The 13202-nt window shown below is 38.2% G+C and overlaps 1 protein-coding gene across 1 annotated transcript in view; it reads left to right on the top strand.

Annotated features, from left to right (window-relative positions):
* The first annotated feature begins 5396 nt into the window (after nt 1–5396).
* KIF20B (kinesin family member 20B) overlaps nt 5397–13202 on the top strand; it is a 39605-nt gene continuing 31799 nt past the window's right edge. The window contains exons 1-8 of the mRNA XM_054382239.1: nt 5397–5546; nt 6036–6122; nt 6228–6335; nt 6512–6650; nt 8738–8922; nt 10642–10690; nt 11346–11534; nt 12760–12871. Coding sequence (XP_054238214.1) covers nt 5397–5546; nt 6036–6122; nt 6228–6335; nt 6512–6650; nt 8738–8922; nt 10642–10690; nt 11346–11534; nt 12760–12871 — 1019 coding nt within the window. The remainder of the gene's footprint in view (nt 5547–6035; nt 6123–6227; nt 6336–6511; nt 6651–8737; nt 8923–10641; nt 10691–11345; nt 11535–12759; nt 12872–13202) is intronic.

Below are 13202 nucleotides of genomic sequence, written 5' to 3'. Positions count from 1 at the left end.
TCTGGACATTACCACAAAAGCCTCAGGCCCTGGGCCATGTCACTTTGCCGCAATGTGAGTTGCATTTATGTCTAAAGGAAGAAACACTGCATTAGTCAACTTACACTGGATGGTAATGAAAAAGTTTCTTTACTTTCAGGTGACTGTATTTCAAATTAAAGGAAGTGTGAAATACATCCATAGAATTGTACAAACAAGATAAATGACAAGCACCATACTGAAAGATAGCTGTGAAAAGGGGTTGACATGGCAGACTACCAGGATGATGCAATACACCATCTTCCTCCAAGATACCTGTGATGCTGATTTAGAAGTTTCAATGCCAGTTGGCTCTGAATGAACCCTGTAGAAGGACCTTGCCTCCAACCTGGACAGGAAAGCAGTGCTGTCAGGGCATGAGGAAACACCATAGAGCCAAAAGTGCAGAGGGGAAACCGAAGTACTTTGTTAATTCCCCAGGAAAGGTGACTTCAATACAGTGACAAAGCCAGTTCTGGTTTGGCTGCTGCTTAGATGTGCTGAAGGGTGGTTAGGCCAGGCCTCAACAGTATTATGTCTTTAAATACTTCTGACAGCAATGTAAAAGCTATCTTAAATATGCTGTCTCACAAGGCATCATCTCATCACTCAGATATCTGAGTAGACTATCCACATAGTCTGTCCCAAACTATGCACAATCCTGCCATATATATCAAGCTTATGAGAGTAATGGTGAGAGTTATAATGAATAATTAAAAAAAAAAAAATCTTCTCCCTTTGGAGAGTGGCAGCCTTGCTCCATAAATTGCAGAGAATTTGGAAAGAAACATAACTTATTACCCCCTGAAATCTGATTAGCAGTTTTGGCAGCAGAAATCTTTGTTGCAACTGGCTGTCCTTGCACAAACCACTTTAAGGAGACTATACTGGTGGAAAGCCATAAAGGTTATTTACATAGGAGTTTTGTCATCTCCCATTCCAAAACAGGCTGTGTTGGTTATCTGATCTGATGTGTGAGGTTAGGAGCATGTGTTAGATTGTGTTTTAGTTTGGTCTTTCAGTGTGCTGATGGTAGCCCTTTGAGATATTCGTTTAAATTATGCAGCATTTGCAATATTATTCAAATAGTTTCGGAAATCTAATATTCAAACAAACCTAAAATATTGCTTGTGCCATGAGCTTTGTTATGTCTCAACTCAGCAAAACAATTTTCTGCAGAAAACAGACCCCAACTTTTTAGGAATATGACTTGCAAAACATTATGAGAAGATCTACAATTTTGCTATCCCACAAGTGGGAAGAAAACTACTTTTAGGGTTCTTAGCAGGAGGTTTTTTTTCCTTTTCTTTGAGAGCTCCTCTCAGTTCCTTCCTGGTATGAAAAAGGTGGTTTAGCATTAGGTTAGCTTCGTAACTTAAATTCACTGCTCTGTTCAGGAGAGAAATTAAGATACTTTAAAAAACGCTAGCCTAAGTCTGAAAGAATGTCTACAAGAGTTTTCAGTTTTGTTTGCCAAATTCAAAGGCACATCATTTTCTACTGTTAAAACAGACCAACTCTTGCAACATGCATTCAAACTGAAATCTAGTACACATTTTTATTGATATAACATAGCCTTTGCTTAAAGAAAAATGGGACTTAATCAAGACAACCTCATCAAAGCAGCTGATACAACATCTATTAGCATGCTTTTTTCCAAATGAAAAACAAACGTTTGGCTTTGGTAATTACTGACTATTTTCAAGTTACTTGTAGTTTTATTTCCATTTAAACCTAGCAAATGTTCTTTATTAAAGTTCAAAGACTTCCAGTCCAAGTCTAAAAGGAAACTCATGGCAATTGCTACCAAACCCTGTACATTCCCACACCCTGACATTCTAGAAAAGGATGATATCTTTGGTATTGCTTTCGTATTTAAGAAATTGAATCAAGCCAAAGTAGTTCCAAACAAGAATTTCCACCTGGGGTAGGTGTTAAACAAAGATACCACAGTAAGCATATTCCACAGCTGTCACTCCATCAGTATTGCAGCCCGGGGTGTGGCACAAGCCATTGACTGAACTTAAACCCGGAGTTTCCCAATTCTGCTGATCCCTGTTCTGACAAAGAACATGTGCAGCCTGAGCAGGTACCTGGCCTCTTCCCTTTCACTACCTGTAAATAGCTATTACCCTGATTATATACGGACTGTACAGATTGCAAAGCCTCAGCTTGCTTCTCGGCCTCCAAAACGCCCGTGGAGCCAGCAGCAGTGTAATCACCCGGAGCATTGACGAGTTTTAACTTACATATATCCATCTGCCAAACCAGCAAAGCCCAGGCAGTGCAGACGGCGAGGCGGGCAGCTGCGGGCAGGCCGCGGGGCAACCTGGCGAAGCCAGGGCGCCTTCCCGTGGCAGTAGAGGTCCAGCTGCCGCAAGAGAGGACAGGCCCTGACGGCTCTGCGTGCGTGCAATACAGAAATCTCAGTAGACATCCTCTCGTACCCACCCGCATAGCAAACCCCAGCTGCCGCCCGAGAAGCCGCCGCCTGTCCAGCCAACAGACTACACCATCACCACCCCATCAAAACTACACTTCCCATCGGTCCTTTGGCAGCAGCAACATCCGGCGCCCCTCTCTCCCCAGAGGGCCTAGCGGCGCCGCGCATTGCCATTGGCCGGATTTGAAAAGCAAGCCGCGGCCGTGCCATACCTGTGAGCGGTGGTGTCTGCCTGCAAAAGGAGGGGGAGTAACGGAACTTCTCTCACTGGGAGTCAGAGGCTGGGCTTACTCAGCGTGGTGCAGCCTTCAGGTAAGGCTGCGGCAGTTTGTAGAGTTACTGGGCTTTCGCTTGAGGAGGCAGGCAGAGAGGCAGGCAGAGAGGCAGGCAGAGAGGCAGGCAGAGAGGCAGGCAGAGAGGCAGGCAGAGAGGCAGGCAGAGAGGCAGGCAGAGAGGCAGGCAGAGAGGCAGGCAGAGAGGCAGGCAGAGAGGCAGGCGAGGGCGGTGGGGCTGGGAAGCATTGTGGGTGGCTTTCGTGGCGGGCGACGCTGAGGCTTCGTCCCTTTGCTTTCCCCTGCTGCTATCGCCGTTACTAGCGTTATGGTAGGTGAAAAGTCACCGAAGGTGTGTGAGTACTTAAGTACTGTTGCGGGTACTGTGCGAGTCGCGGGTAACGGCCGGCCCAGGGCCATGATGCGGACCAAGCCATGAGGTAGCGGCCCGTAAGAACGGGGAAACAATGCAAAGCCTTGAAGTGGAAGGTTGGTGTTTCCAGAGGGAAAAAATTCTTTTAAAACAGCTTTTGTGAGTGTAAAGGTTAGTACTTTATGTGTTATGTAAGCCGCAAAGCTTATTGTGTGTTTTAGAGCTTTTTCTACCGTTTCTTGTGCTTCACGTGAGGGTTACAGACTGTGTGTGTGCTTTGACCACACCTCGTTCTATGTGCCACTCTGTATCCCTTTCTCTTAGGGTGTCTGCAACTCTAAACCGCATTGTCGCCATAAGCCGAGGTAACAATAACATGTCTCAGTATACAAATGCCTTTTGCTGGTTGCGGACAGGCAATATGCATGTTTACACTAGAACGTCTAAGGTAATTCCGGAGCTATATGACACAATGTGGAGACAGATGGACAGTCTACATCTCGGGTTTTCGTGCTGTCAGTGCTTGAACCTTATTGCTGACTGCCAGGCTCACCTGAAGACTTTCAGTTCCAACTTTTGTTGTATGCACAGTGCTATTTGTCTTTTGCTTCTAACAGGAAAAGGCACAGAATGACAGTGCAATCTTGACAAATCACACTTTAAAATACTCTTATTTAAGGCAATTGAAATGTCCATTATCTAACCAATATCTTTTCTGTCAAGGCCTGATAAAGCGTTTTGCAATGTGACTTTGAGTAGCTGACCATGGTGGCACAGGTGTATTTCTTCCCACTAGTAGCTTATTTGCAGCTCAGTGTTTCTTCAAGTTGTGTTAATATTGCAGGCCAAGTTCTTCCTGGTTTTCCTAGAATTGCCTGACGAGAAAAGGGGAAGAGAAAAAAACTCAACCAAACAAAAAAACCTACCCACAACACCACACCAAACAACCCTGTGGATTAGAAGAAACAAACTAAACATTGGTGCTTAGTTTATGTATGACTTTTGGTTTTTTGCCACTTGGTGATTTTTGTTTAGTTTAATGAAATTCGATATCTATGTTTTACAGGCTAGGTAGGAAGGCTATTCTATTAAATGTCTTGACACTGAAGTGCAAGCATATTTCAGGTTTTACGCTGGGGGGGAAAAAATTTATGACTGCTTAATAAGGCAACACTCTTTCTGAGCAAAGCAGGTTTGAACCAGCCCTGATCTGTCGTTTTAATGCACACTGCCATGTTCTCCATTAGTATTTAGAGAAAATGTATATGCGTTGCTGTAGCATAGACACAGGAATGTAGTATTGGAAGAGCACTGAATTGCCTAAAGCCTCAAAACTTCAGGAGGTGATGTTGTAGGTGCCTAATAGCTGGAACCCTTCCTGCCATACTCTGTGTAATTGCCCAAGGAGATGCTTGGGTTTTTGTTTTTTTAAAACAAAAGCTCCCAAGTCACATCTGTTATACCACCTGAAAAAGCAACAGAAGACTGAAGTGCAGTCAAGATATACTAATATTTTAAAAAATCCCAACAAAACAAACAACCACTCCCAAAAAAAATAAATCCTTAACAAACAAAAAACCCCAAGCCTTCCCTAAAGTCATGTTGAAATTTACCTGTATACTATCAACACTGAATCAACTTACTTTGACTTTCCATAGCAAATTTTCACTGCCTAGATTCTGAGATGCACAGAAGTCATTAAATTATGGATTAATGAATTGCTGATCTGTAAAATGACTGAAAAAACAGCTAAAAAGTGCTTTTTTGTGTTGTGGCATGAGACCTACTTTTCTAGTGATCCATTAATAGTCTCAGAGTGTCTCTGAACTCTGTTTTACCTAGTCTTATAATGATAATACATTGCAGCTTCATATTTATCAGGTCCTCTAGAGATAAGTTTGAGTTACTCTAGGAATGAGCTCTGTAATGGAATGATGGGGTAGTGGATATGGGACAGTATGACAGCTTTTTTTTTTTTAAGAATTATATCTTGTCAGATGTGGCTTTTGGCAAGGTTATGATATATGCATAGGGCTTTTCCCCAGTAAATAGTTTTTGTTGAAAGAAGAATGGTTGTTCTTGTTTCATCATGATGCAAACTGCTCTGCAGATCTACTTCCCAGCTATTGGAGGCTTGCTATGTAACTTATAAATCAGATGAAGAAAGCTTTTGTCATGAAGAAAATGCAGTTATTGATCTCAAATGGACTTGCAGAGCTGCTGAAGTCTTAGAGGACATTATATGATCAGAAAGAACAAAGAAAACAAAAACCAACTTTTATCTTGCAGAATGGAAGAGACTTTGGATAACGAGAAGAATTTGAGACTGTCCTATATTGCTAGTGTTGAGGTTCAAAGAACAGGAGCAGTAGATATGGAAGATATTAAAGCAGATCTCTCTGCTAAATTTTCTTTGGCTTCAAGGTCAGACACGAGTCAGGTAAGAAAGTTTTAATATTTGTGTTGTTTAGATTTTTGTTTGTAATAAGCTTAGTTCTTTCATCAGTATTAATGACCAGAATTTTATAGAAGATAAAAAGTACATGTAGAATTTTAATTTGGAGGAGCTACGTAGGATTACATAAAGTTGTGTGGCACTGTATTGGTATCTTACTGTGTTCATCGGTCTTCTGTGAATGAGGCTAGCTGCCAGTTCAAAGCAGCTTAATTATTGATATTTTTTGTGGGTTTCATTCTTGATGTCTAATTGTCTTGGACATATTACTGCATGTTTAACTCTTAAGTTATCACAGTGAACTTGTACAGGGACCTAAGTACTTACAACACATGTAGTAACTTAATTTGCTTCCCGTGCCATGAAATAAGTCTGTTCAGATTACCTTGATGGAAATAAAACTGTCTTAACATGTTCATTGTCAAACACTGTAGTCAAATGTCTAATTTTCCTAACTTCTGTTTTTATTTCAAGAGGAGCAGTTTGGAGTCTAAGGGACACATACACGTTTGCCTGCGTGTTAGGCCGTTTACATCATCGGAAAGGGAAAATGAATTGCAGGTGTGACATTTATTGTAAAAATACTTCAGGTGTTTGATTATTTTGTTTCCTGTAAATTGAGCTCTTTACACTCATGCCTACATTGCTTTTATTCCATTTTAATAGGACTATGTTTCACTTGAAGATTCAAAAAGCATCATACTGAAGCCCCCCAAAAACTCCTTGAGTCGACTAAGTGAAAAAGCCACTGGCCAGAAGTTCACTTTTTCACAAGTAAAAGAATTGTCTTTAAATGTTGCGGGGGTTTTATGTATTCCTGTAAAAACTTGTTGATTTAATACTAAACCAAGTAGATTTTTAAACTGTAGTGCTTAAGATAAGCATAAAACTTAAAAGATTCTTCAAAAACCTGATTGCTGCTTAATAAAGTTTTTCTTGGTAATGCTCAGGTGTTTGGACCTGAAACAACTCAAGAAGAATTCTTTGAAGGGACTATCAAGCAACCAGTCCAAGATTTCATAGATGGATATAATCGTCTTATTTTCACATATGGAGTTACAAATGCTGGGAAAACCTATACTTTCCAAGGTATTAGAAATGTGTTCTCATTGAATAAATTTTGGTTTTTTAAAGTGTCTCTTACTTTTGGCAAAAATATTCTAACTTTTTCCCTTTCTTTAAACTGTTGGTCTTACACATTTAGTTTCTCATGAATATTAATAAATAGCCTTTGAAAGTCTGCTGCTGTAACAAATACGAAACTACCAACAAAGTCACTGCCAGAGTTTACATAAACTAGTGATACGGCTTTGTAAGGCTGTCATTTCAACCAGGTGTGTGATCTTTTTCCTCCAAGTATCTAGAACCTAGATCCTAGAATCCTCTAGGGAGGTGGAATTAGGAAAATACTTCTATATATCACAATGTCAAAAGTGTGTGAGTCACTTTACACCAGACTAGCATTTTGTAATTTTATTTAAAGTCATATGCATTTTGTATGCTTTCACCTAAGGAGTAGTTTGTTTCAACTACTGTAGGCAGAGAATGAAAAAATTTGAAGCATGTTTGATTAGTCTTGTGTCAAGTTTCTGAGCTTATTAATATCCTAGGAGACCTAGTCTCTTGATGCACAATTTCTGTACTGATCTGCACTAAAGCTACGTTCTGATCAGATATCATTTTTCAATTTTTCAAAGCATTTTAACAAGCAAGGTGATTTGATTCACATGGAAACAATTTCTCCTATATACTGCAGTATAGCTTCTAGGATTGGTGTACTTAATTCTTATACACAGAAGTAGTAGAAGACAATGAGTTTTTTATGCCATATGAAATGGATCTTGACTGAAGTGACATTGTCTTTTAAATGATCTTCTGTTAGGTAGCTTTTAACTAAAGACTACTGCCAGTACTTCCAGTTATTGTGAATCTGGGGTTATAATGGGGTAGTCTTTCCTGTCCTAGTAAATAATTGGTAAATAACAGAGAATAAAATTCCTGGAGTGTACAGTCCACCATGTTGGACTATTTTAGGGTATATTGTGTGGTGTAGTTTTTAAGAATACTTGTTTTGCAGCTTTTTAGGCTCTGGACAGTCTTACGCAGTGTTATGTTCTTAGGACATAACGATAAACTTGTGGTAAGTATTGGCAGGGCAGAAAGTTGGCTACTGGGTGCTGTGGTTTGCTCCTCTGTGCCCAATGCTGTCAGTATAGCTTTTCTACTTTAGCTTGGCATAGAAGTCTGTATTTGGTGGATGGGTAAGTACCGAAGTGAAGTTTAGGTTTGTTGCTTGCCAGTGACTATTACTTGTTCGTGTTCAGTTGATTTGCAAGTGGCCTTTCAATAAAGAAAAAATTATTGAAAAGGAGGAGAAACAAATGTAATGGGAGAGTATTTTAAACATAATGTGATACATTCTTACTAGGTTGGTATTTGAGTGCCAGCCAGATTCTACATAGTTTCTGAGTTAGACATAACACAGCTAGTGCTCGAAGTAGTAAAAGCCAATCTGTCTCCAGAACAGGAAAAATTTTCAAAGGCTGGAAAATGATGCTGTCAAAGTCTGAGATGCAATAGCATTGTCTATTCTACTATCTTCTATTTCTCCCCTTCTCTCTGGTTTAGAAATAAAAGTTAAGTGAACCCTTTTAAATTTGCATCTAGATCCAGAAAGATGAGGCATGCACTTAAGCTGTAATTTAATTCCTTTTTGCCTTTTGCGTGCAGAAGTATTATGTTCTGTGAAAAGGGTCTGGGACAGAGGAAGGACTAAGTCTTCACATGGGTTCTAGAATTTTCTTTTTCTAAGGTTTGGAATTAGTACAGGTCTGTAGCTGAGAGAAGTTGTATTTTAAAGCTACTTCCTTGAAAGAGAATTTGAAGGCAGCCTTCAGTGAAATATGGCTGAAAGTTTGCAAATATTTATTAAATGTCTGTTGGTTGTAGCTTGGTTTGTTGGTTTTATTGGTTTATGTTAGCTGAAAGCCAAATATCTTTCAAAACATTGTACTGACTCTTTTTGCTACCTTGAAAATACAAAAACTACTTCATGCTGTAAGTGGTCCCCAAATCCCTCATGTACGTCTTGAGATTAGAATTGCTTCTCTTTCTGCCTTCATTTATCTGTATATCTTGTTCACAGTAGTAATCAAGACCTTTTATGTTACTTTCAGGAACAGAAGATGATGGTGGTATTTTACCAAGGACTATGGATATGTTGTTTAAAAGTATTCATGGAAAACTATACACAGCGATGGATCTCAAACCCCATCGGTGTAGAGATTATATAAGGCTGAATAAGGAGCAAGTGAGAGAAGAAAACACTATTAGAAATTCTATGCTTCGCTTATCAAAAGAGGTACAGGAGCATTTTCTATACTAGAGGGGTACCTGCATCATTAGGTAGCTCAATGGTACCCTGTTCATTTTTTAGTGGGAAAAGATTATCTGTATTTAAGCATGGATGCATGCATTTACTGTCAGGTTAGCAATAAAGGCAGTAATAGAGCTGATGGATTGTTCTCCTATGACTTTGTCTTGTGGCTGAATACTTGATAGCCTGTAAATTCTAAGCTCTTTTTCTATAGCTTGGGTACCTTATTTATCCTCTGGGGTTACTGGTGCAAATGGTCTCTTCATCTGTGGGGATGCTAGTATGTCTGCTCCAATAAACAATTTCCTGTCTTTTAGCATACTTGAAAGGAAGTAATAATTTGATATGCTTTTTTCTAGTTTTGAAAATATACTCAAAGGAAGCAGTTTTTTTTTTTTAATGAGAAGAGCTCTATGAAACAGTGGACCTTCTACAGATTTCAATTAAAATGGGTTTCTGTTGGACTTTATTAAACAAATCATGGTCAAGCAGTCCAGAGATATGCTTCACTTTTATGAGCTGCTTAGAATTCTAAAGATGTTTTGTTAAATCACACTTATGAGGGATTTGTATTTTGTGTAAGCATACCTTTTTCTTGGTGTTTTTAATTCTGAAATGAATAGAACAATATAAAAAATTGAGCACACCCAAGGAATTTGAACTAGAAACTCTTACTGTGCTTTTAAAAAAATTTAATGAAAAGAATTAAGGATCGACCTAGTGATTATATGTTAGATTATAATGGGGTGTTCTAGCTGTCATGGGATGTTACCCTGATTTTTATCCCTAAGATGGCTAACTGGAGTTCTCCAGTGTGAAAGGCAGGTGGCAGCAAAATTCTTCAACACTTGAAAACGCAGGCATATGTGAAATCTATCTCTATCAGTGTTTAAGACTTAAGAAGGACCTGTCATGTATATATGTTTGAATACATATCTCCTCTCTGGTTTATAAAACTGAATATAGGAACATCGCTTCAGGTTATAAATTTGGTTGCAAAGTTTGCCTCTACATAAGCAGACAAGTTTGGGTTAAAAGTTTGGATTACTTAAATGTTTAAGTATTTGAGGAGTTTTTATAGAAATCTTGGAGTTATATGAAATGTAATCTTGAAAAACATTAAAAAAAACCCTGAAAAACCTTCTCTTTCTAACAGTTATATGATGGAATTTAATATATAACTGGTATCATGAAGCAAAAGGTTGCTTACTTCATTTTTTTAAGTGTATGAGTCTTCTACATATAAAAGTTTCTGAGGGTTGACCTAGCAAGCTGTAACATACGAAACTACGAATTGGCAAAACATCAATAATAAGACTTCAGGACTCTAGATTCACCAGATAAAGAATAATGTGTAAAGTGCAAATGCACTCCTGCAAATCATCCTGGTAAATCTCACTGGTTTTGTGTAAGCTGCTCTTTCTTTCTGTGCTTAGTTTATTTCTGGCTCAGGAATTTGAAATGCTATATTCTGTGATGTGGCATGAGGTGAGGGAAGTGTCAAGAATCAATATTAAGGACAAACCTTTGAGTAGGCGTGTACAGACGTGTTGAGCTAGGCATGTATGATGTATAGCCACAATCTTTGTATTGGTTTCTTTCATCTACACTGTATTTCTACATAGTAGGACAGTAAACATGTTAGAAAAGTAACTGGTGGTACACTGTCAATATGTGTCTTAAAGTCTCTGTTATCTTTTGTAGGTAGACCATCAAAATAGCTGTAACAACAAAGCAGCAGTTGATTCTAATGGTATGTATTAATTGCAGTAAAAGCTGGCAAAGAGTATTTCCTGAGATCAGCTTTTTGGCTTCTGGTCTATGTTAATAATAGAACTACTTGGCATTTTTTTTTTTTATAACTGAATTGCATACTGAGCAAGTTAGCTGGGCAGAAAACACAAGGATGAAATGATTAGAAGAATACCTGAACAGACATTAAATAAGATGAAACTACAGCAATTAAAAGTAGTACCACTTATGCTGTGGGTCCTGGTGGTATCCTGATATCCTATATGTAATTAGATAAACCTAATTCGAGCATTCAAAAGTTACCGAAATACTGGGTTTGCTTTAGAAAGTCAGAATGAAGTGTATTTGTCACTTGAATTCTGTCTTCTAAAGATATTGAGGAGACCTGAGTAATTCTAACAAACTTGTACATGTTTGATATGTAATTTGCAAGTGGAGAAGGAAGTAGTAGAGTAGATCTCTTGCAAACATATAGGATAAGCATGTGACTTCCAGATACTTACAAGAGGGGGTGGGGGAATTTTAAATAATTTTTTTTTGGTCTGGGATAAGTGTTTCATAGGAGACTGCTATAATATCAATTTGCATTCTTTTTCTTTTAAATTAAATTAATTTTACTAGGCCTATATTGACTTGTAATATTTTATGCTTGGCAGACCTGGAAGAACTCTTAAAAGAGGAGCCTAGCACAACTGTGAATAATTACCCCAAGTATTCTGTTTGGATTTCAATTTTTGAGATTTATAATGAATGTTTATATGATCTACTGAATCCAATATCAAATGATAAGAAACGAAAACCACTACGTCTTGCTCAAGATGTCAAAGGATGCTCTTATGTCAGAGGTAATTGGAATATATTGCAAATTGCAAAGCATGTAATTTGAAAAGTCAAAGTTCCTGTAACTGTTCTTTAGATTAGAAAGTCCCTGCCTGTGTTCACTGTGGCATTGGAGATGTCTGCTGTGAGTATGAAAAGAAATCTATGTACATAGCAGTAGCTGTACCTTTTAATAGCATTTTCTCTTTATACTTGACTTAGTCTTGTGTGCTCTCCACTACCTTGCTTTGAAATGGGAGGAATATTGGGGAAAAAAAATTGACAAATTTGTTAGTGGCTTATTTTTTTATTTTCTTAAGACTCAACTATACTTACAATTGGTTCAGCAGTTGTAGTTTTGGGGTTGGTTTTGGTGTTTTGTGCGCTTGTAGGGTTTTGTATGGAGAAACAGACTTCAGAGAATATGAGGAAGTTCAGTCTGACTACAAATTACGTTTTTACAGTACTCTAGTTTAATCAAACCAGTGGTGTAACTGGTTTTGGGTGAAGAGTTAACAGTTGAATGTTTGTTTCTGGCCATGGAAAAAATTAGGATTTGAAACCCATTTGATTATTACAGGTTCTTTGGACAATCATGACAGCAGTTCTAGATCAAAGGCTTTTTTGTAGATGTTTGGTTGTTGCTTTTGTTTATCATATGCCACACTGTAAATTCAAAAAGCTGAATTGGACAATAAACCTAGCTCCTTGATTTCTTCAAAGATGAGAAAATGTGCTATGTAGGAAATGGTCTGCTTTGAGCTATGCATCAGCATAAGGTTTTCCTAAAGCTTGGAAGTATAAGGCTGTTCTCAACGTTACTGAGGAAAACCAGATTTTTGTGGTTTTCTTAGTTACAGCTGGTGTTTTTGCTGGTACACTTTTGGTGACCTCTAATGACATGATAGGCTAAAACTGAGAAGCTGTCCAGATAGCATTCTGCCTGGATGAATATGAACATAGGGATTTCGTATTGGACATTACCTTTTTGGCTTTTCAGTGCTCAGGCTGAGCTTGCTCTCTTAATTTGGATTGAACATGTTTTAGTGTGTTAATAGGATGAAATGATGTGATGTGATTGTCCTTGCTTTCCCATAGAAGGAGGAATTTTGATGTTCTTCTGTAATTTTAAAAGCTTAGTAAAATGTTTTCATGCCTCAAGTGAATGTATTAATCTTGGTGTGCATATATTATCTACTAATACATTTATTTTTGATAATGATATTTATAAAATATTTGTTCTTTGTAAAGATCTTCAGTGGATTCAGATTTTCAATTCCAAAGAAGCCATTAAACTTCTAAAACTAGGATTGAAACACCAGAGTACTGCAAGCACAAAACAAAATACTTGCTCCAGCAGAAGGTGAGAAACATGTCAAATAACATTGGCCAGAGGATGATGTGTGGGAGGAAGGAGAAACTGAAATATGACTTGTAGCTTTCAGGAGGGCAAGAAGCTTTAAAAATGTCTGCATACCTAGGCTGCAGTTTTGGCATGCTTTAGCAATGTGTGGCCCAATGCTTTAAACAAGAAGGATTCAATCCTTCAGTAAGATGAATATGTATGAAAGGTACAGCATTTTATCAAATAGTCTTCAAGCCTTATTCTATCCAAAGGTCTAATAAAAAGCCAAGTAAGTGCTATGTACAAACTTTTTTGCAAGAGGCAGTTAACTGATAGACCATATGCTTAG

The sequence above is a fragment of the Indicator indicator genome, chromosome 7 (assembly GCF_027791375.1).
Source record: "Indicator indicator isolate 239-I01 chromosome 7, UM_Iind_1.1, whole genome shotgun sequence".
Taxonomy (NCBI): Eukaryota; Metazoa; Chordata; class Aves; order Piciformes; family Indicatoridae; genus Indicator; species Indicator indicator.
This window is presented reverse-complemented; position numbering and strand designations above follow the sequence as displayed.